The sequence below is a fragment of the Dioscorea cayenensis genome, chromosome 16, assembly GCF_009730915.1.
Source record: "Dioscorea cayenensis subsp. rotundata cultivar TDr96_F1 chromosome 16, TDr96_F1_v2_PseudoChromosome.rev07_lg8_w22 25.fasta, whole genome shotgun sequence".
Classification (NCBI taxonomy): Eukaryota; Viridiplantae; Streptophyta; class Magnoliopsida; order Dioscoreales; family Dioscoreaceae; genus Dioscorea; species Dioscorea cayenensis.
The window spans coordinates 19,070,264-19,092,022 of NC_052486.1; the positions used below are offsets into that span (position 1 = coordinate 19,070,264).

The following is a 21,759-nucleotide window of genomic DNA, read 5'->3' on the forward strand; positions in this document are numbered from 1 at the left end:
AAATGATGTAAAAGAAGGAGAACAACATGAACAAGATGAAGAAGAACAAGAACAAGAAGAAGAACAAGAAGATGACGAAGATGAAGAAGAAGAAGAATAACAACAACATGAGCAACAACAGCTTACATATAAATATCTTCACTTCAACATGTTAACTAAACAAGGTGGAAGACGAAGTTGAAGCTTCGGCAACCAGACCAAGATAAACAAGCACAAGTTTAAAAACAATGGCAATGTTGAGAAGGAGTGAAATATCATCTTTTCTCTAACAAGGAAGCTTCATTGGAATATTTGATCATACTTTACATTTAATGTGATGTGACTTGGAGGGAAATTTTTTGTTTTTTTTGTTTTTTCATCTCACATGGTTACATGGGCATTTGAGTCATTTTACCTCCACTTAACTGATGGAACTAACAAAAAGGGCTAAAGAGAACATGGTTAAAAAAAATGATCTAATAGGAAACGAAATTGTCAGAGGGACTGCAGTGGAAGTTTGAAACTTTACAGGGACTTTTAAGTAATTTTTCCAAAAATATAATTGAAATCACTTTTTTTTTAAATATTTTCAAAACCATTAAATAAAAAAAAAGAGTTCATATGTGGGCCCCACCTACCAACACTAGCTCCATTCCCCGCCCACTTTCTTATTTACTTGCAATTTCATTTAAACAAAAAAAAAAAGAAAAAAAAAAGAAAATCAATAATAGAGTGCCCAACTCCGCCGTCTCCGCTGCAAAAGCCACAGCCTCTTCCGCAGAAAGAGGATCCAAATCGTTGATGTGGCCTCTGGTTCTTGATTTCCAGCCTTCCATGCATTGCATCGCATGTGAAGCCGCGGAGTTTTGGGGCTTGGATTGCTTGAGAAGGAGGTTTTTGGTTCGGAAGAAGAAGAAGAAGAAGAATTGGAGGAGAAGGAGGACATGGGGTTGATCTCAGGGATGTTTATAGGGATGCTTTTGGGAATCGCTCTTATCGCCGGTTGGAGCCGGATGATGAGCTACCGCAGCGCTAAGCGCATCACCAAGGTCTGCCATTGCGATCCATTTCCTTTTTATTTTTTTTTATTTTTTTATTTTCTATTTATGAAGTGCATTTAACGTTTCAAGGATTGATTTTGAGTACTGGAAAAAGCTCATGAATTGACAAGTGTATAGGATTTGATTTGGATGGTGTGTATTTTGTAAGTTATGGTTTTCTGGAGTCCTTGAATGATTAATTGCATGGATAATTGAATTCTAGGACTAAAAATGGGAGTATGTGATAATGTCACTTTGGGGATGGTTGTTGTTGGTGTTGATGTAAATACTGCTATTGTGGTTTTCTTATATACTGGATGGAGTTTTGCCCAGTACCCCAGAAAGAGTCCTAGTTTGGAAGAAGGAAAGTTTGGGTAGTTATGTGAAGTTTTCATCTAAGAACTAATCTTACTTCAAAGTGCCTTCACATGCAATCCATTATTGCCCTCTTATTGCTTTTGCCTATAAGTTCATGCTAAGTTTGAGTTAAAGCTACAAGCACATTATCTGAACATGTGAATCATACTATCGAAGAAAAATTAGTATCAGCTTTGAGAGCATTTTTTGTGTTGCAACAAGCTAAGATGGTGACTCCAGGGAGGTTGGATGATAGGAAAAGCTAATGAATGGACAAGTGATAGGACTTTTGTTATTCCTAGGTCAATTTTTTTTTATACTTGATACATGGTATTTATAAATTATGATATGCCAGTGTTCTTGGATGATTGATTAGATGAACGGTTGACTTCTGGAACCAAAAATGTGTGTATGTGAGAATGCCGCATTGGGATGTTGTTGGTGTTGGTACATCAATCCTGGATTGGTATTATGGTTTTCTCATTTACTGGAAGGAGCATCACTGATTGCCTCGGAAAAACATCCGAGTTTGAAGGGAGTCAGATGTTTGACTATCAATTGTAAAAAAAAATTTACTTGCAAAATTCGCTTCGTTGCGTACTTGTATCAAAATTAAGGAAGTGTTTGGGGATTTTGTTATTGTCAATGATCCCTCTGCAGTAAATAATATTTCTTCTTTTACAGGCTATGGATATAAAGCTACTAGGATCCCTTAATAGAGATGATTTGAAGAAACTCTGTGGTGACAGCTATCCTGAATGGATATCTTTTCCTTTATATGAACAGGTTATCTTTTGTCTTTATTTTCTGTTAGATTTTTCTTTTTCTATGAATGATTTTGCGCATGCACCATGTGAGGTTAGTCAAAAATCTTTAAAATGGTTAATCGAAGGACAACAGATTGCGCAGCAATAAACTTGCAATGCTGAAAATCATATTATTTTGTAATTGAAAACAAATTGTGAAATTATTTAAGGCATACAATCATAATTATGTAATTAGGTTCCTTACTTTCTTTGGTGTGTTTAGGTCAAGTGGCTGAACAAGCAATTGGGCAAACTTTGGCCTTTTATCTCAGAAGTAAGATGCGTAACTTTTATGATTGATTTCTGGTTACATAATTTGTGTTTCATCCCATAAAATATAACCTAAAAGTATTTCCTCAATAATTATGTTTAATCATACTTGCAATATTTGTCTTGTTAGTGATTTCATGAATGTAATTTAGTTCTCGTTTTAGGTTCTTTTACATTAACTTGTTTTTAATTTTTTTTTTTTGTGACTATACCATGTCACAAATGAAACTGCCTCCGTTTAATTTATTGATTTGTCTGTTGTAACTTGGAGGTTTTATTTAAGCATAAAGCAAAAATAATTCATGAACTATGGATCACCATTTGATAGTCCTTAAAAATTTGCAATCAAGTTGTCTAATGAGCCTAATTAATCAATTTGGTCCTGGTAAATAATTTCATTTTTATATTTTGGTTATTAGTTTTTAATAAATAATATTTTGTGTTTGTGAAAAGCGTGGCTGGAATTGGTTAGCAATGATGGGCCACATTACTATTATGGGACCCATAATATTAATTATAAACTATTGTTAACAATTGGGCATCTTCCATATCTATAAAAGAGGAGTTATATCAAAACTTAAAGAAAAACTCTAAGCAAGAGAGTGTAAGAGAGTAGGTATCTTAGAGAGTGAGATAGTAGACTCCTTAGCTTAGTCGAAGGCTATATGGGTGTCAATTAGATATTTGACTTAGTGAATTTGAAATTCGTCTTTGACCAAGTATTCTTATGTGGACAAGGAGCTATCTAATTGAAATTTGCTAAGTAGAAGCTCAATGCAAGTAGCATCATGGAAGTTAAATTAATTGCACGTGATTCTACATGTACTGAAGTAGAATAAATTCGAAATTTCCTTTTTGAAATTCCTATCATGCCTTCACCTATATCTCTTATTGCTATTCATTGCAATTCGAAAACTATTATTGAATTATCTAAGTGTGAAAGCACTAACGACAAGATGAATAGGGGCATATGAGGATCCAACAAGACAGTGCGGAAACATTTGACACACAATGTTGTGAGCATAGAATTTGTATAGCTAGAGCTAAATCTCGAGGATTACTTGACTAAAGGACTATTAAGACAAATAATAGACGAAGTGTCAAGGGAAATGATGCTCAGATTGGTTGATTGAGAATGCACAATTTTATATTAGAGGTATACTCTAACCTTATTTCTAAAATGAATGCTGTCATGTAGTGGTTTAAGGTTGAGCTTAGCTCTTGATGAGATCAAAATTTGTGCTTATGTGAGATATTACATTACAGATAATTTTTGAGATCTCTTCTATGTAGAGTTAGTTGTTAGGCTACAACTATAAGCCTATAACAGTATGCGTGTAGACTCACTAACAATATCTATTAAATGGTGTTTGTAATGCAATTAAAAAAAAACAAACAAATTATTGAAGGAAAGCATGTGATATTCCAATTAAAAGAATAGTTTTTCATACTAAAAATACAATTAAGTCACAACCCTTTTTAAATAAGCGTAGGTTTAGAGTTTTCTGAACTTAACCCAAAAGATATTCTTGTCTTCACACATTAAACATGCATTATTATTACTCTAACATCTCCCCTCAAATTGTTGATGGAGAAGAAGTAGATATCAAGACTTTGCTTAAAAGAAACTAAAAATGAGCCAATATATTAGTCTTTGTGAACATATCAACAATTTGCATGGAAGACTGAACATGTGGAAGAGTAATAGTGCCTTGTAGATAATGTTGGCGCTAAAATTGACAATCAGTTTCTATATGCTTTGTTTGTTCATAAAAAACTGAATTCTAAGCAATTAAGATGGTGCTTTTATTATTACAATGAAGAGGGAAATCCCAAAGCATCTAAAAGTCAGTGATGCTAAATAATCTCCATTGTGGTAGATGCCATAGATTGATCCTCTACTTCAGTGAAGAATTTAGCAACAACTCCTTGTTTTTTTGCTTTTCCAAGAGTTTAAAGAATTTTCTTGATAAACACACCAACCAATTTCGGAATGTTGGCCTGTGATATCTCTAGCTCAGTTTGCATCACAAAATGCACGTAAAGCTGATGACGATGAAAGGAATCATAATCCATAATGAGATGTGCTTTGCAAGTATTGAAGAACTTGAATAATGATTGTACAACAAACTGACTAACAACATGTACAACAAATTGTATATCCGGACAAGTGAGTGTGAGATACATTAAAAAGGCAACAACGTCTTGATATTGAGTGGGATCATCCAAAAGAGTACTATCATCTGGATAAAGTTTTAACATTATCATCACCACTAACATCATCAATTTCCTTTTCAAATTTATCATTCTTTTCATCTAAATAATCATCTTCAAGATTTTCTTCCTCATCATCACCATCTCTAAGAATTAAGGGGGTTCTCAAACTAGCAGATGATGTCTTATCTTTCCCTTTGATGGCCTAGAACTCGGAGTGATAACATTTATTCCTTTTCCTCCTTGAGTATTATATGTGTTTTCATCAACCCCAACAGCTTTTTAACTGCACCCTAATTAAGGTCATCATCACCAAATACTAGTTCTTTGTCTTCTTACTCTTTTTCTAATTTACCCATCAACCACTCATTTGCCTTATTAGTATTGTTAGATTTTATATTTTTGTACTAGTGGGCCCTATATGAGTACTACATAAGCTTAGGGGTCTTACACCAAAAGGTCTCAAGACTTAGTGGCTCAACCCCTATACCTATATATAAACTCATTACATTTCTATCACACAACCGATGTGGGACTATATTTCCAATAAGTATCTTGTAGAGAAATGCGGTCAATGCGATCATGGTCATCATATTGACGCTTTAATGCTTAGTTATATTTCACAAAGGCCAAATTGTTCAATTTTGATTTCTTTTTTTACTATGAGCCTGAAAAAGAAAAGCAATATTATATATTTATATTATTTAAGTTTAATCTACAAATATTACAAATAAAACAATAGAATATATAAGAATAATCCTTACATGTTAAAAAATACTCCAATCACGCTCACAACCAGATGCGCTACAAGTTAGGCTAAGTACTTTGACTACAAAGCCTAGCAACTCTGGAGTTAAGGCTTCATAAGATTTCCACCATTCAACTTTTAATTAATAATAAAGTTATTTACATAATAATATCATTTGAATCTTATCAATTTATAAGAAAACTTAAGTGCCAGGTGATTTCAAATTTTGATTCCTAATTGCCAAGGTTCTTCCAAATATCCCACTCTCATTTTGATATATACTTATTTGACTATTAATTTAATTTTGACGTGATGTATCCGGAACCAACCTGTCTAGAGTTGTAAGCACCTTATCCATTATCTTGCTATTCTTAATAATCTCTATTAGGTTGGCATAAAAAAAAATTCTGGATTAAGATAGTGTCCAGCCGCATGCAAAGGTCGATGAAGTTGACATTTCCATCGTTTGTCTATGATATCAAACACAACCTTGTATTGTTCTTCATTTTCTCGGAATGACTTTGCTAAAGCTTCTTAGGCCCTATCTATGGCTTCATAAATGTAACACATAGGTAGTTTTTTCTCACCATTAACCATTTGAATCATACCAACTAAAGGACCAAAAATCTTTAAAATGTATACAATACTTGTCTAGTGCTTTTTTCCCTGCAACTTCTTTTGACTGCTTATTTTTTTCCTATTCATTAGAGGTAAACGATTTCCTCAAACAGTTTTTCAATTTATGGATTCGTTGAAGTGTGAGGAATGCAGTGGCAAACCGGGTTGATTTCATTCATGGCCACAAATGTTTGCATTTTATAATATTGTGGCCACAAAACGTTTTTTTATAACACAAAAACCACTTAACTTTTCTCTGATTGCATTTATGGCCAAAATGGCCTGTTTTAAGGCTGTTTCCGGTGAGTTTGCTGATGTGGCGCTGACATGGCTCAGGAAACAACCTTAAAACAAGCCATTATGGCCACAGGTACAACCGGAGAAAAGTTAAGTGGCTTTTGTGTTATAAAAAAAGTTTTGTGTCCACAGCGTTATAAAATGCAAATATTTGTGGTCATGATTGAAATGAACCCTGGCAAACCCTGTAACACAAGGTCGAACAAGTTCTCTTTGACTAGTGAAACTCCTTAACATATTCATCATGCTTGGTTAAACATCAATAAAAGAGTTGAAGTTGATAACTCTTTGTATGGTTTGTTTCACATTTGGCATCTTACTAAATTACTAATATCTTCCAAAATCAAATCCAAATAGTGTGCGACACAAGGTGCCCAATACAAATTCTATATTTTTCTTCCAATTGTTTACCTGAAAATAAATCTAAAGAATTATTAGATACTTAAGAGTTAATAAAGTAAGATAGATTATTTCTATACTTGCAAAGATATTGGCAGATGCGTTTCCAATAATCACTTGTATAACATTTTTCTCTCCAACAAGTTGGACCATGAGATCAAGCAATTTGAACATTTTTTCTCCAGTTTTTGTATAATCTGATGCATCCACAGATTCTAAGAACACGTTGCCTTGTGGAGAATTCACTAAAAAAAATTTATCAAGTGCTATTCCTCTTATCCGTCCAACCATCAAACCATTAAAGAGCAAAGACATGCAAGGTGCTTTCATACTAATACAGACAAGACATACATACCTCATGGTAACTAGGTGCTTTCATATGATGCCATATTGACCAATTGCATCGATCATTACTTGAAATTGAGGATATTTAATGATTTTAAATGGAATCACTGTATCATACAACCATCGAGCTAGTTCTCTGCTTTTTCTCGCAACTCCTTCTTGCAAGTATCATTGATGGTTTGCTTCATCTTTCCTTCTTTTTTACTTGATTTTTTTGCCCTTTGTGTGAAGTATAAATCTATTGGCCCTTTTTGGCAATGTTGTTTTTTTGCATTCAAAACTTTACTACTTGTTGCGGGCTCATCATAATGTTTTTCATCTTCATCCTCTTCATCACCAGAAAAAGTATCTACTTCAGCAATATCCAGAAAATTACCTTCCACTTGCATTAGAGTTATTTACCATATAAGGCTACATCTCTTCATGCATAGGTCGTGGGTATCTTCTACAAAGGGTTGTATTTCTAAACCCTCCCACAATATGTTGTTTAACTCTAAATATTTTATCTCTTGTAAATTTATCACAAAAGTTACATTTCAAATTGTTTTTCTTGATTGGATTAACCAATTGAACATATTTCCAACATGGATCACTTTTCCCACTTGACAATGAAATACTCTTTTCACTTGAAGAAACCATATACCTAGTGTCAATAAATAAACACAAATTCAATTCACTAAACAAAAACAACTTTAACTTAGCATAAAAAACATTAACAAAGTGTCAAAAGTTTACAATTAATTTATCCTAAATTAACAAAGCTTTATAATTTATCTATCCTATAATGCATAATTTAACTAAATTCTGTGATTAAAATCAGTTCACTGTGGATCAAAATAATTTAGATAGGACTGACACATTTCAATTGTACGAATTGAGCAAATATACACCTCAACCACATATTTCAATAAGCAAATCAATGATAAAAGATTAAAAAAACACTTAGCAAATGGGAGATGATGTTCAGTTGTTCACAACACTTTATTAAATTAACAACGGCAAGTCGGCACTTGGCAAACAACAGTTAGCAAGGTTTAAGCAGTCAACGGCAACCAACTTACATATTATTCTCTAATCTTTAATGCATAAATTTTAATAAAAATTAAATTAAAAAAAAAAGTCGGCAAATTAGTTAGCGATGTCATAAAGCAACAACATATGGACATCAAAGGACTTGATAGAGAAAGACATAGGAAGAGAGAAAGAGAGGGAGAGATGTACCAGAAGTAGAGGAGCTAATCTGTTGCAAGAGAGAGGAACGGACAGCAGTGGAGGACCCAAAACAGGGGAGAGCTGAATTGCTGAGCTTTGTGTTTTGCTTGGCTATGGTTGCCTTAATTTTTAAGTGGATTTTGATTGCATAATTTATTTTTATGTGGACTCTTCTTATTTTAAATCACTAAGATGTGTAGACAAAAATTAGAAGTCAAAGTAAAATTAAGAAAACAAAATTGGCTAATGCTATGGAGGCTTGTCTAGGTCCTCGCTTGGCGCCTAGGCTCAGAGGTGCGCACATTCATATCACATCATGTTTGATATGCATAAAGGCACAGGCCTTTGAGCCTTGTGCGGCTTGTGCCTTCGAGGCTCACCTGTGATAACTTTGATATGTATATATTTGTCTTGATTTTGGCTATGGCTGTAGTAGGGGATTGTTGGAACTAGGCTGCCTCAAGCCCACAGCTAAAGCTGGACTATGGTTGTGGGAATCGTTAGAATTAGGCCGTCTTGAGCTTAGAGCTGTAGTTGGGTTGGACCTTATTCCTTATACAATCAAACCAAAGCCATCTCTCCCACACTTGCAAAGTTTAGTCGCACATTAGATATTTGGACTTATGTGCATGCACTTAGATATGGCTTTTCCCTTGCAACTTTGAATACGCTATTAGGCTTTTGTTAGGCCAAGCCATTTTTACCACACGTGCATGCACTACATTGCTTGGCTAGTAGTTGGCAGCGGCATGTTTGGTAGTGGTTCCCACTTCATCAGCTAGACTATATTTTTTCCACTTATTTTCTTTTGTTTATCTGCCAACGGTTTTTTTTTAATGACCATTGGATGCCTCAACCTTAACAGATGCATTTTGAACCGTTGCATAGTTATTAAAAGCGCAAAGCGCATCAAGGCTCTAAGGGTTTAAATTGCCTAGGCACAAATATAAGGCTCAACCGCGTGTGCTTTTCTGAAGCAAGTTGCAAAAATAAATTTAAAAGAATTAAAAAATTCATTAAATTTATAGTACATACTGATTCTCATAAAGTAAGAAAAATCAAAGTTTAAAGTTAAAACTAAAATAAAACATCTATAGAGCGAAATAGCATATTATCAATATAGTAAAAGAATCATTACTCTGCTATTACTTTGTTTCTAGTAAGAAATACTATTACGCTAGGAAATCCTAATCGTTGTCAAATTCTTAAAAACTGAAAAAAAATAAAAAAAACCCTTTTGTTTTAAGGGTTGAGATTTGATTTGATGATTATCTAATGGCTCATATTTGTCCAGCTCTTAAAAATTGAAAAAAAAACTCTTTGTTTTTAAGGGTTGAAATTTAATTTGATGATCATCTAATGGCTCATATTTATCTAGTTCCTAAAAACTAAAAAAAAAAGGCTACACTTTACTAAGGTGTGCCTCAAATCACCTTGAGCCTTAAGGCAAGGCACACTCCTTAGGGTAATTGTTTAATGCCATGCTCCTTGGAGGTTCCAAGGCGACTATGCTAGAGCCTAGGGAGCCACCTTTAATAACTATGGACCTTTGGATGATCATCTACTTTATATATACACTTTGTTATCTTTGGCTGCTTATCACCTTGAGCTCTCGATCCTTCCATTAAAACCTAATATCCAACAACATTCTTCATTTCTTCTCAGCTAACTCCTCTTTCATTTTCTCCATTTACTTGGCTGACACTTGGGCTTCTCCTTGCCGAGATGTGCAAAGCGAGGAGCTTCTAGTATTGGGTTAGCTATACCCTAATGACCAGAGAGATGATGAAAAACCCTTGCATGAAAGAGGTGAAATTGTCTTAAGAGAGTGTTTATCATACCCCTAATTAGAGACTTGAATGTTCTAACTCCTCTTTATTGCTTTGATTAGTGTTAATTGCATGTTATAATCAATATATTGCTAACAATTGGAATACATAATTGCACTTTTTTCATTAGTGGACTCAATTTAACAATTGCCCTTAAACCCTTAGTTCAAGTATTCAATTTGGCTCAATCCCTTTTATTTACTTGCTTGTGTAACCAATGTTTTCTTCTTCTTCTTCTTCTTCTTCTTCTTCTTCTTGTTGTTGTTTTGTTTTGTTTTGTTTTTTTATAATTAGCATGAGATGCATGAACAAACACATTATATATGTTACTTTAGAAAGGATTCATATTTTCTTGAAATTATAGCCTAAGTTGCTAGCCAAGGCTGTTTTTATAACAATTCAATTTTGTAGTTCATGAATATACAGTTTCATGTGCAGATCTTAATAATTTTTCTTATATCCCATCCCTTAATTTAGCATAGTCCTCCATGGCCTATTGAGGATCTTGGCATGGTGTTCTTCATGTCAAATAATGCTTGTATGGCCTTATGTTTAAACGATAAATCGATGCTGCATTGCTGAATTTACTTATCTGTTTGGTCTTAGGCAGTGACAGCCATTGTTAAAGAATCTGTAGAGCCACTTCTGGATGATTACCGTCCACCAGGAATTTCCTCACTGAAGTTCAGCAAATTTTCTCTTGGAAGTGTGCCACCAAAGATTGAAGGTTCATGCTTCATGCCAACTTCTAGATTTTCACCATTTTGGTTTCAGTGTTCACTGTTTCTATTTAATGCGGTAATGGAGTATTCCTTAATTATTGGATGGCAACCTATTATTGGTTAGTCAAAGGGCAAACTAGTGTACCTCCAGTGCTTTCAATGGGGTATTGTTTACTTGAAAACGAAGGTTTTGTGATCATTGCATTTTAAGTAATGGTTGTGTTTAACAGTCATAAATATTCTCTAGTTAAAACTGTAAAAGTAGACTTGTAATATTATATAGCAAGTACTTTGTTGATTAACTTGGATTAACTAGGTATATAACTGACTTGAGTAATTTGTTGTCATTCAATTGAAATTTTTTTTTATACTTAAACATGTGCAACCTAGATGAAGTGATTGCTTCGTTGTTAGGGATTTTATTCTTTGATTGCCTAGTTTTCCTCATGGCCTTCATTTTTATGATGTTAATCCACAAAATAATGGTTTGATAGTTTCTAAATCTGTTGAGTTCATGTTATTGAAATGTTGTTGTTTCTTTTTAATTTTTTATGAACATTGTTTTTGTGAGGAAGGATCAAATTTATTAATTCCATTGATTGTTTGCCCTCAGGTACACACACACACAGACACCCACATAGAAAAGCACATGAGTACATAATAGGAATAGAAATACAAAAGAAAAGACCATAATTAGAAAATACAGTAATGCATAAATAGGAAATGGTCAAATAGAAAGAAAAATATTCTATTCTTAACATGCCCACTCAAGCTGGAGCATACATATCATGCATGCTTAGCTTGGAACAACCCTTGGTGAGTATATTTCTTCTTATACGACCCCACAAAGTGCTCAAACGAAGTGGCTCATAAAATAAAGTTGGTACCATCAAAAGCTTGATCGAGGTACCTTGCATTTAAGAAGTGGTGCTTGTGATGGTGGCCTCTTCACAGAGTCACCACAGAAAGTAGTTGTCGGTGAGGATGTAAGAATCAACCATTAATGCAATATGGGGTCCAAGAGGTGAAAAAGAATGATAAACAATTGTCTCAAATTATCTGATTAGTTACATGAGTAGTAAGGAAGAAGAACGACATTAGACTAGGCTCTGGTGGTGGAGGGCCACCACTAGATGCCTGGCGACAGCCCTCGGGCTTAGTGGCAGCCCTTAGGGAAGAAAAAAGAAAAAAAAGAGAGAAGAAAAGGTGTTGGAGATATCAGGCATGAAGAAGATGTTAGGATTCAACCCGCTTTGGTACCATGTGAGAAAGGATAAAATTTATTAATTTGATTGATTGTGTGAGATCTCATATATGTATAGAAAAGCACATGAGTTCATAATAAGAATAGAAATACAAAAGGAAAGACCATAATTAGGAAATACAATAATGCATAATCAGGAAATGATCAAATAGAAAAAAGTATTATATTAAGAGTTTTAATATATTTCTTTTTCAAATAGAATTTAAATATGTAGAAAATGCTTTAGAATTTTGTATTTCTAGTATAAACTCTTGGAAGACCATGCGCAGAGGAATTTAGAAGTAAACGAGAAAGAACAATTGTTATCTTTTATTCTCAAATAAGAAAATGTGACATAAACTTAAGGGCTTAAGGGAATTTTATTTTATTTTATTTTTTAGAAATGCGGACAAGCCATGGATTCGAATCCTCGACCTTTGATTTGAGAGTGGAATGAAATCCTAAGTCTCCTATTCATTTTGTTTTCCTTGCATCATTTTCTATTATTCTCCTTTTTTTTGTTTTAATTTCTTCTCTGCTTTTCCTTGAGGCAAATATAACCTATATGCGAGAAAGTAAGCAGTTGCTTAAATTGGGAATCTTTCTTTCTTTTATGAAGGTATTCGACTTCAAAGTCTTAAGGAAGGTCAAATCACAATGGACATTGACTTTCGTTGGGGAGGAGATCCTAACATAATTCTTGGAGTTGTAGCACTTGTTGCTTCACTACCCATTCAGGTTTGGTCATTTGGGTTTGCTTTAATTGCATCAACTGTAAACTCATTTCTCAATTGTACTCAATGCTCACTACTGCGGTTCTGTTGTGCTGCCTACGTGATTTAGTTCCAATGTTCTTTGATTCTCTATCAGACTATATGAGAGCTGACTCGTTTTATTTTCTTTCATTCAAGTTGAAGGATCTTCAGGTTTTCACTGTAATACGTGTCATTTTTCAACTTTCTGAAGAGATTCCCTGCATATCTGCTGTTGTTGTTGCACTTCTTTCTGAGGTATGTTTCAACTCATCTCTATGTCAATATTTTGAGGTAGAAATAGGAAGAGAATGTGTAGTTTCAAAAGCTTTACCCATTTTCCAGTTTAGCTTATTTCTAGTGCAGTATGATACAAGACAATACTTCAAATTCATGATAATCAGAACTTGTCTGTTTCAGCCAAAGCCTAGATTTGAGTATACCTTAAAGGCAGTGGGAGGAAGTTTGACTGCTGTGCCTGGACTTTCTGACATGATAGATGTAAGTTTTATTTGAATTTTATTCTAATTTTCTTTAAGTGATTAGGCCAATCCTCAAACACTTGGTGCACCAGGCACTTAAATGTGAAAATTTGTTTTTTACAGGATACTGTGCGTTCAATTATTTCAGACCAACTCCAGTGGCCTCACAGGATTGTTGTTCCACTTGGCGGACAAGATGTGGACGTTAGGTAAATTAATATGCCATTGGGCTGGTTTTTTTTCTCAAAAAAAAAAAATTATATTTATAGAAATTCCTTAGTTAAAAAAAAAGTAAAATAATAAAAAAAAGCGATCCACCCTTACGTTGCATGAAGTATAAGAATGTGTGATCTCCTTCAAGTCCTAATCAAGCATGGGCGTATTTCTGGATTAAGCCACCTTTTATTAACTCACAAAATTGATGGCATGAACTGGTTTACATGAAACTGGCTTCATGCTACATGGAATATTTTGGTGACTCTGCATGTAACTCGCAAATATGAACCTGGGGTTTCAAATACCAGATTAGCGCTTTTTTTTTTTATTGATCATTGAAGTCAGTTCTGCCAAGTGCTAGTTTTAGGAACAGAGAGATGGCTGTTTTGAATTCTGTGTTTGAAATATTAATTGTGTGAAAACCAGAGGGAAGTATTTTAGTATGTGAGTTGACGTACTTTCTCATTTCTTAGATCTTGTTATCAAGGTTATAAAGTGCACTTAAAATAGATATACATTAGTATGATTAATCATTAATCTTTGTAAGATTTGATTTTGCATTATCTTTTATCAAGTTGATCTTTTTCTTCCAATGAAAGAATCTTACTTTTATTGGTATTGAGAAATGTAAAATTCAAATCTCTTCATCATCTATATTAAAATTAAGTTTGAAGAGGTTCAGCAGCTTTCCCAAGCTGTTGATAGTTTGGGATTGAATTTCCCTTATATACCTCATTGGTACCCATCCTAAGGGAAGTTAAAGTGCTAGCTATAAACCCAATGATTCAAATATGGTTGCATATGCACATGTTGTTCCTTTTGGCTGCCTGCACTCCATACTGCATTTCAAAACACCCGTCTAAATCAAGATTTCTTTATCAAGCTTTTGATTCTTCTAGGTTGACATAACTTCATGATGTTCACAATATTTTATCCTGGATTAGCATGAACTAAGCTATGTAACATTTTTAATGAATTTTGAGATAGTCATAATTGTAATTGCAATCTAAACTAATAAATATAACCAATTCAAGTATCATCATCTCTTTGAACTCTTTTCTGAAAATATTCACTATGTTTTCTTTAAACATCACACATACAGTTGCTGCACAACTTGTTTTTAACATACTGGGCTTGCATATACATTTTGAAATTTTTTTTTTTTTGCTTGATCTTTTACTTTTTTTTATAATGACGAATGAGAATGTTGATTTAAGTGTTACACAGTTAAAGGCATTACAGATTTTCATTAAGGGATTAACTATTTACATTGTACAGCATTTGGATTTCCTTACTCTGGAATCTGGATAACTTGTATAACACCAGTCTATGCCAGCAAATTTGCATGAAACATTATATGGGTGTGACAATAATCTTTCTTTTGTCATTTTCAGTGAACTAGAGCTTAAGCCAGAGGGGAGGCTTACTGTGACTGTTGTCAAAGCAAGTGACTTGAAAAATATGGAAATAATTGGTAAATCTGATCCGTATGTGATTATGTATGTTCGTCCGATGTTCAAGGTTAAAACAAAAGTTATAAGAAACAATCTCAATCCTGAATGGAATGAAAATTTTGATATGGTCATTGAAGACAAGGAAACTCAGTCTATTATCCTTGAGGTATGATATACTCACTTGTCCTATTTAGTTCTCAGTCTGGCAATGCATATATCCCTGCCTAATAAATTTCACTTGGCATTCATTTTCTGTTCATTGTATAAGTACATGAATTAGGAAGCCTTTGTTCTTTCAATTTGACATAGACAGATGAAGGATCTAGCTGGTGGAGCCATTCCACAATTGAGAAGTTTTGCAGGATGAATATTTTCAGCTTTTGTTGAAACAGCTTTTGTTCCTTCTTAACTTTTGAATTTGCAAAACTGCTTTGCAAATTAACAGAGGATGCGTTTGAGACAAGCATCACATGATTTCTCTGGACTGTTGCTTCTGGCTTTTTAAACTCTGAAGTGTAAATCTCTTAATATATCAAAAATGAAACATGGGTGATGTATTTTTTGCATCATACCTTTGTTAGGCATTTGAAGATGTCTTGAAGATCATGGATCCTGTTGCAAAGTCAAAATGATAGGCACATCACTTATCTTATTCATGTGTGCTTTTGACAAGGTCCCCTTGCGTATATCCCGCAAGTGCACGGATTTGTCGAAGTAATAATCCCGGGTGAGCGGGTATCGAATCCACAGGGAGTAGGGAATAAAAATACTTAATTCGATTCTTAGCTATGTAAAAGATCAATGATAATGAGTGTGACAATGATTCAATTCTCAACAGTAAAAGCAATAAGTAAGAGAGCAAAAGTAAAGAAAAGGGTAAGGCAATCGATAAAGATGGGGTACCCGGATAATGCTCCGCCTATGATAATTGTTTCAAGTGCAAGAACCCTCTATTATGCTTCCTAATCAATGCAATGGTGAGTCGTGGAAATCCTTAATTACATAGTCCCAAATCTAAGGTCAACTATGCTTAACTCTATACATGTCCCGGAGGAGAAATTGAACAATCTCAACACCTTGCACTCGCATAGAGTTGCAATGAGCTCTAGGGATTCCAAGTGATAAATCTCTTCCTAATTATAGACCTAACCCTTTGGTCCAGGTGGAAGGTCCCTAACCGCAATTGAGCCCTAGATACTAAGATCACCTCAACGCTTCACTCCGTTCCACGCGCAACTAAGCCCCAGCGGAAGTTCATCCCTTAGACCATTCACTCTATTATGGCCGCAAAGAACTCGAGGAACGGAGGTAGAATCTATCACGCCGGAGGGGAAAGGGGACGCTCCTGTACCTCTCGACTCACCCTCTCAACCCTCTCCAACCTAGCTTTGTCTAACGCTCGTGGTGTGTCACTCACTCACAAGGTTACCAACAAGAACTCTCAACCCTAGTGTCACTCTAGGGGAAATGTTTATACAATCAAGCATTCAAAGTTGGAACTCACAATAAACATCAATTTATTGAAAGCATAATAAAGAGGTTCAAAGAAACAAATACATCCTAGGGTTCACAATACCCGAGTACCCACTAGGGGTTTAGCTCTCCATGAAGCTAAGTACAATCAAAGAAATAGAATGTAAAAGCAATGAATCCATAAAGAAACTCCCTCGATAGTCGTGTCGATGGTCTTGTGGAAAGTCTTCTACTCGTCGTCCAAGGATTCCCTCGTCCGGTATAGGATACGCCTCGACGAAAGCTCCCCTACCAACTTTTTTCCTAAGGAATGACGATGTCGGAGCCGTAGAACCTCTCCAAAACCTTGGCCAATACCCCTCGAAACCCTAGCCGAAGCCCTCTCTCAAGTTGGGGAAAAGATGGAGAAAAGAATACTAAAATCGGGGCTGATTCTGCTTTTAAATAGGGCTAGAATCGGGCGACTACACGGGCGTGGATGCTTCACGCGCCCGTGGGGAATTTCTACAGTGCATTGTTCAATGTCGTGGATAGGCATTGTTGGTGAAGCTCTTCAATGATAGGCATTGTTGGAATCGGAGTAACGCAAACGGGCACACGTTCATGTCGTGGATCACTTGCATCTTCAATGATAGGCATTGTTGGTGAAGCTCTTGTTCTATGTGCATAAGTCGGAATGCTCGAGTGTGACTACCTTTGTGCCCCTCCAAATGGATGTGCCAACTCGAATACGAGGAGGTTGGCACACACTCTAGCATCTCACATCGACCTATGTCTTCGCGTTTGAACCTTAGCAAGATTTCCTCCAAAATCGGTGCATTGTAATCCACATTGGCTTCTTTCCTTCATACTTGGCCTCACAACCCTACCTGCATAAAAGTAACATAAAAACACATATATTAGTGTAAAAACCTGAGAAAAGTAATGCTCAACATAAGGAATGAACGCTTCGCATCCATATCGCACAAGCACTTATCAGCTTTATTCTATGTTTTTCATGTGCTGCATTTAGTTCAAATTTAGAGATTCTGTGTGATATCACAGCCTAGATGAACTAAGTAGTCCCACCGAGAAAGATCATGTGTTTATATGTATGCCTTGAACTTAAAAATGTGTGACACTTCTTACCAGGCAATACTCGAGGCCTGGCAAGGATGGGCTAAAGTGAATAGTAGTTCGAGTCATCATACTTTGCTGGTGGCCGGGTCTGTGTCATATATGGAAATCCTGTTTCGTTGAATATTTCTTTGAATTAATTTTCTTTTTTAAGTTTTGCTTAGAAACTTTGCATTTTGAGCAATGACACAGCCATTTTCTGTTGACTTACTAGATCTGTAGGCATTTCCAAGTTTGATTTTATTAATGTAGTTTGAACGTGAAACATGTTTAGCCGTGGGTTGTATTTTGTACCTTAACTACAATAAGGTGCCGTGATTTTGGCTTTTCCATATTCTGGTGCAGAATATAGATGCCATGTGTTAGAGTTATATCTAAATCTTGTTTTGGGTACACTGGGATTGCTAGGCTATAGTATCTGACAAATAATGACTGGATGTTAGATAAAAGTACAAGTAATACATAGTGCAAGCCACTTTCCCTTTCTAAGAAGTATTATTATGACAAATTAACATGGCCATCCCTTGGAATTTGGATTCATACTTTATTTTTCTATTTTCTTACAACTAAACCTTTTGATGTAATTTATCTGTATTTGCTTATTTTAATTATTGTAGTTCATTCAATCTCCTGTGTGCAGGTTTTAGATGAAGATAACATGGCACAAGATAAAAGGTTAGGTATTGTGAAGTTTTCATTGAATGAGTTGGAGCCTGAGGTTTCAAAAGAAATTGATCTGAGGTTGCTTCCAGCACTAGATATGTTGAAGATTAAAGATAAGAAGGACAGAGGGCTCTTGAAAATAAAGGTTAGTAGTATTTAGTATATTTCATCTTGTGCATCCTTTGAAATGTCATTTATTTTTAGTTTCTGCGAGAGATGCTAAAATTATCATGTTGAATGACTGATTCCTGGTACTTGACAATTTAGCCGTCTGATATCCCATGTGTTATTTATTTGATTTAATGCTACTGGTATTCCCCCTTTTTTTTCCTTTGATTTAAGAATGGAAATATTTTAGTTATGAACTATAGTTAAATTGTGTAATACTCTGTTACCGTTTCCTATCAGTAAGATCTAATGTTTGTTTTGTACTGTACTTATGAAATCAAGTAGTCAAGTGCCCTTTCCCCATCTTTCCCTAATAAAACAAAAATGCAAAGAGTTTTTTCTCTGGCTCAATTTTCACTATTCTTGCACGAGACCTAACCTCATCTTGATCGATTGAATACTTGAGTTTGTTTCAAGAGCCTTATTTTTTACTAAGCATTGGTGAGCATGATATGTTTGTAGTGGAAATTACAGTAATAGGTTTAGATATATCACAAATCCTCCACTTGTACTTGATTTAACTCCATCGAGGGTCATGCTTCAACAATATTCAAATTTAAAAGGGAATGCTTCTTGTTTATGAGTGTCAACATCTTACTTCTAGCTAGAGCATGAAAATTAAATCTCATCTTCTGCTGTTGAGTAGGATTTTGCAACCAATTTCGCTTGTAACTTTTTAGCAAATTCCACATGGTGAATTGATCTCTGTACCTGATAGGTGCAGTTTTCCGTAGTATGCAATTTTGTCAATAGGTTTGATTCTTTGATTAATGGCATAATTTTAGCTTTCCACCATTGCTAACTCATGATTACTCTCCCCACTTTTCTATTTCCCCCATTCATTCCAAAAGCTTCCAAAGTGGGGTTGAATTGGTAAAGTTTTAACAAACTTGAGCTTCAAAGTATCACGCTTCCTCAAAAGTAAACACTGGAGGTGAGATTAAATCTCAACTTCACCCACTTCATCACAGTGACATTTCATCCCCACTTCCCCACTTTCTTCACTTCAGCACAAACTCACATGCCTTAACTACAATCAAATTCCATCTAATATCTATAATTCAAGTTTTGCACAATTATGTAACTTAAATTATATTTGATCCCTATTCTAGTAATAGTTAAATAGCGAATTATATTGCCTTCATGTGAGAAAAGAGCAAGTCATTCAACTGCACAGTTTATTTCATTTTCATAATAAAGTTTACCACATCTCTAGCCAAGAATGAGTTGATAATCAAACAGTCTGGTATTGCTAATAGTCTAGTTCTCATCAAGAATGGCCTAAACATGTGGATAATTATTGGTTTCTGTTGTAATTTTGTATTAGTGGTTTTCTGATCTATGCATTAAGTTGCACAGTCTTATATCTCAACCCAGCCTAAGACAAATTGAACCAGTCTGGGTTTGGGACAAGCATTTTGAGTAATAATATATGTTTAGAGTATATAGGTAAAAATGTCCTTTGAGTTAAAGTTTAGAAAATCATAATCCTTCTCTTGTTTAAAGAAAGCTGTGCCTGAATTGTATTCAATTAGAAAGACTTTTCTTATAGCTTTCACTTCTAAGTCCTTTTCTTTTAATAGTTTGCTTGCTTGTTTGTTTTGGATTAGTATTCTATAGTCAAGGTCAAAGTCACTGTCTGTTTGGGGTTGGCATCTTACTGGATAAAGTCATTCAGATGGCTTTGATTGAGTCCCAGCAGAAGCGATAGAAGGTAAAAAAGTGGTTAGTAAGTTATTCTAACTAATTAAAGAAGGTGATGATCTGGGGTCATAGTTGTTAGATGCAAAGTAAAACAAATGTGTTTCAATCCAAAAACTTTGTTATTCTAATAATAGCCTGTCTAATCAGGTGTGTATTAGTCTTACTAATATCCATTACAATTCTATAGGAGAAGGTTTACAATGTTTAGATTCATTTTTAAGCATAATTATGTAAGTTCAATGAAAAACAATGTTTGAATCATTCAGCTTCAATTTAAAACAGATTTGACTGATAATAATGTCAGATGTAACATACATCTAATCCTTTGACTATGATGGAAGAACAGATGCTTATCAATTATTACCATTATTTAATGAAAAACCATTTGTTGAATATATTGAAATTCTCTTGTAGTTGAACAAGTTTCTGGATTTAGAACACCAATTTTGAGGTAAAAGACTGAAATTTCTGCTACTGAAACCATGCTTTATATTTCCTTTAGATAATAAACTTGTACAGAACTTCACAGAAAACCAAATAACTATTGACCAAATCAAATCCAACATAACATAAATTTATCATTGTATCAGCTTGCTGTTAGCTGAGTATTTCAAACTTCCCATGCTAATCTATATCCTATAAACTTGTCAAAACTGATACTCTTTGTTTTGCAGGTCATGTATCATCCTTTCACAAAGCAGGAACAACAAATGGCCTTAGAAGAAGAAAAGAGGGCGATAAAGGAGAAGAAAAATTTGAAGGAAGCTGGGGTGATTGGCAGCACAGTTGATGCACTGGGAGGGGCAGCATCCCTGGTTGGATCAGGTATTGGTGCTGGTGTTGGGATGGTAGGCACCGGAATCGGGGCAGGGGTTGGGCTCGTTGGATCAGGACTTGGGGCCGGAGCTGGTTTAGTTGGGTCAGGAATTGGAGCTGGGGCCGGGATCGTGGGTTCAGGAATTGGGGCTGGGGCCGGGTTTGTGGGTTCGGGGATTGGAGCTGTTGGCAGTGGACTGAGTAAAGCTGGGAAATTCGTCGGTAGAAGTGTGACCGGCCAGTTCAGTAGCTCTAAGAGACATGGAGGTCAGCCAAATTCAGGTCATGCTGATCCAAATGGGAGCTGAATTTGAGCTAACAACAGCGCATTGCTTTGCATTTCTGCATTTGTAGATCTTGTTTTCTTTCAACTGTTGGAATTGTGTCAGGGTTGATGACTGATGTGAGAAAAAACATGAGATCATAGTGTTTTTAATACCATGCTTGACTTAGAAACTGTTAGGAAGTGATCTATCTGTTTCTCTGGTTGCAAGAGTGTGAACCATTTTCTTCAGGCGAAAGTCTAAAAGGGATCCTCAACTACCAAACTGTTCAAATTTATCAGGATCGTATTGAACTTTTACGTTCATAATGATTCAAATATTATTATATTCAATCATGTAGGCTTAAATGCTTGCAATAATTTTTTTTTTAATAAAAAAAACCATCTTAAGACATAAATGCAAGGGAATTATTTTATTATAGAAAAATTAGCCATTTTATCATGCGTACAAGATGTACATTCAATTTTCAAAAGAATCACATAATAGTTATTTTTAGAAGTATACTGGAAACTAACTATTTTATCAAAAGTGCTAAAGCCTCGCAATAAGAGG

The 21,759-nt window shown here is 34.9% G+C and overlaps 1 protein-coding gene across 1 annotated transcript; it reads left to right on the forward strand.

Moving 5' to 3' along the window:
- The first annotated feature begins 700 nt into the window (after positions 1-700).
- On the forward strand, positions 701-21,487 carry LOC120278855 (synaptotagmin-5-like). The gene is made up of 11 exons (XM_039285596.1): positions 701-1,028; positions 2,061-2,162; positions 2,406-2,456; positions 10,721-10,841; positions 12,699-12,817; positions 12,991-13,089; positions 13,252-13,332; positions 13,437-13,522; positions 14,924-15,149; positions 18,213-18,380; positions 20,782-21,487. The coding sequence occupies exons 1-11, from the start codon at positions 924-926 to the stop codon at positions 21,229-21,231; spliced, it is 1,608 nt and encodes a 535-aa protein (XP_039141530.1). The 5' UTR covers positions 701-923; the 3' UTR covers positions 21,232-21,487.
- Positions 21,488-21,759: the final 272 nt, after the last annotated feature.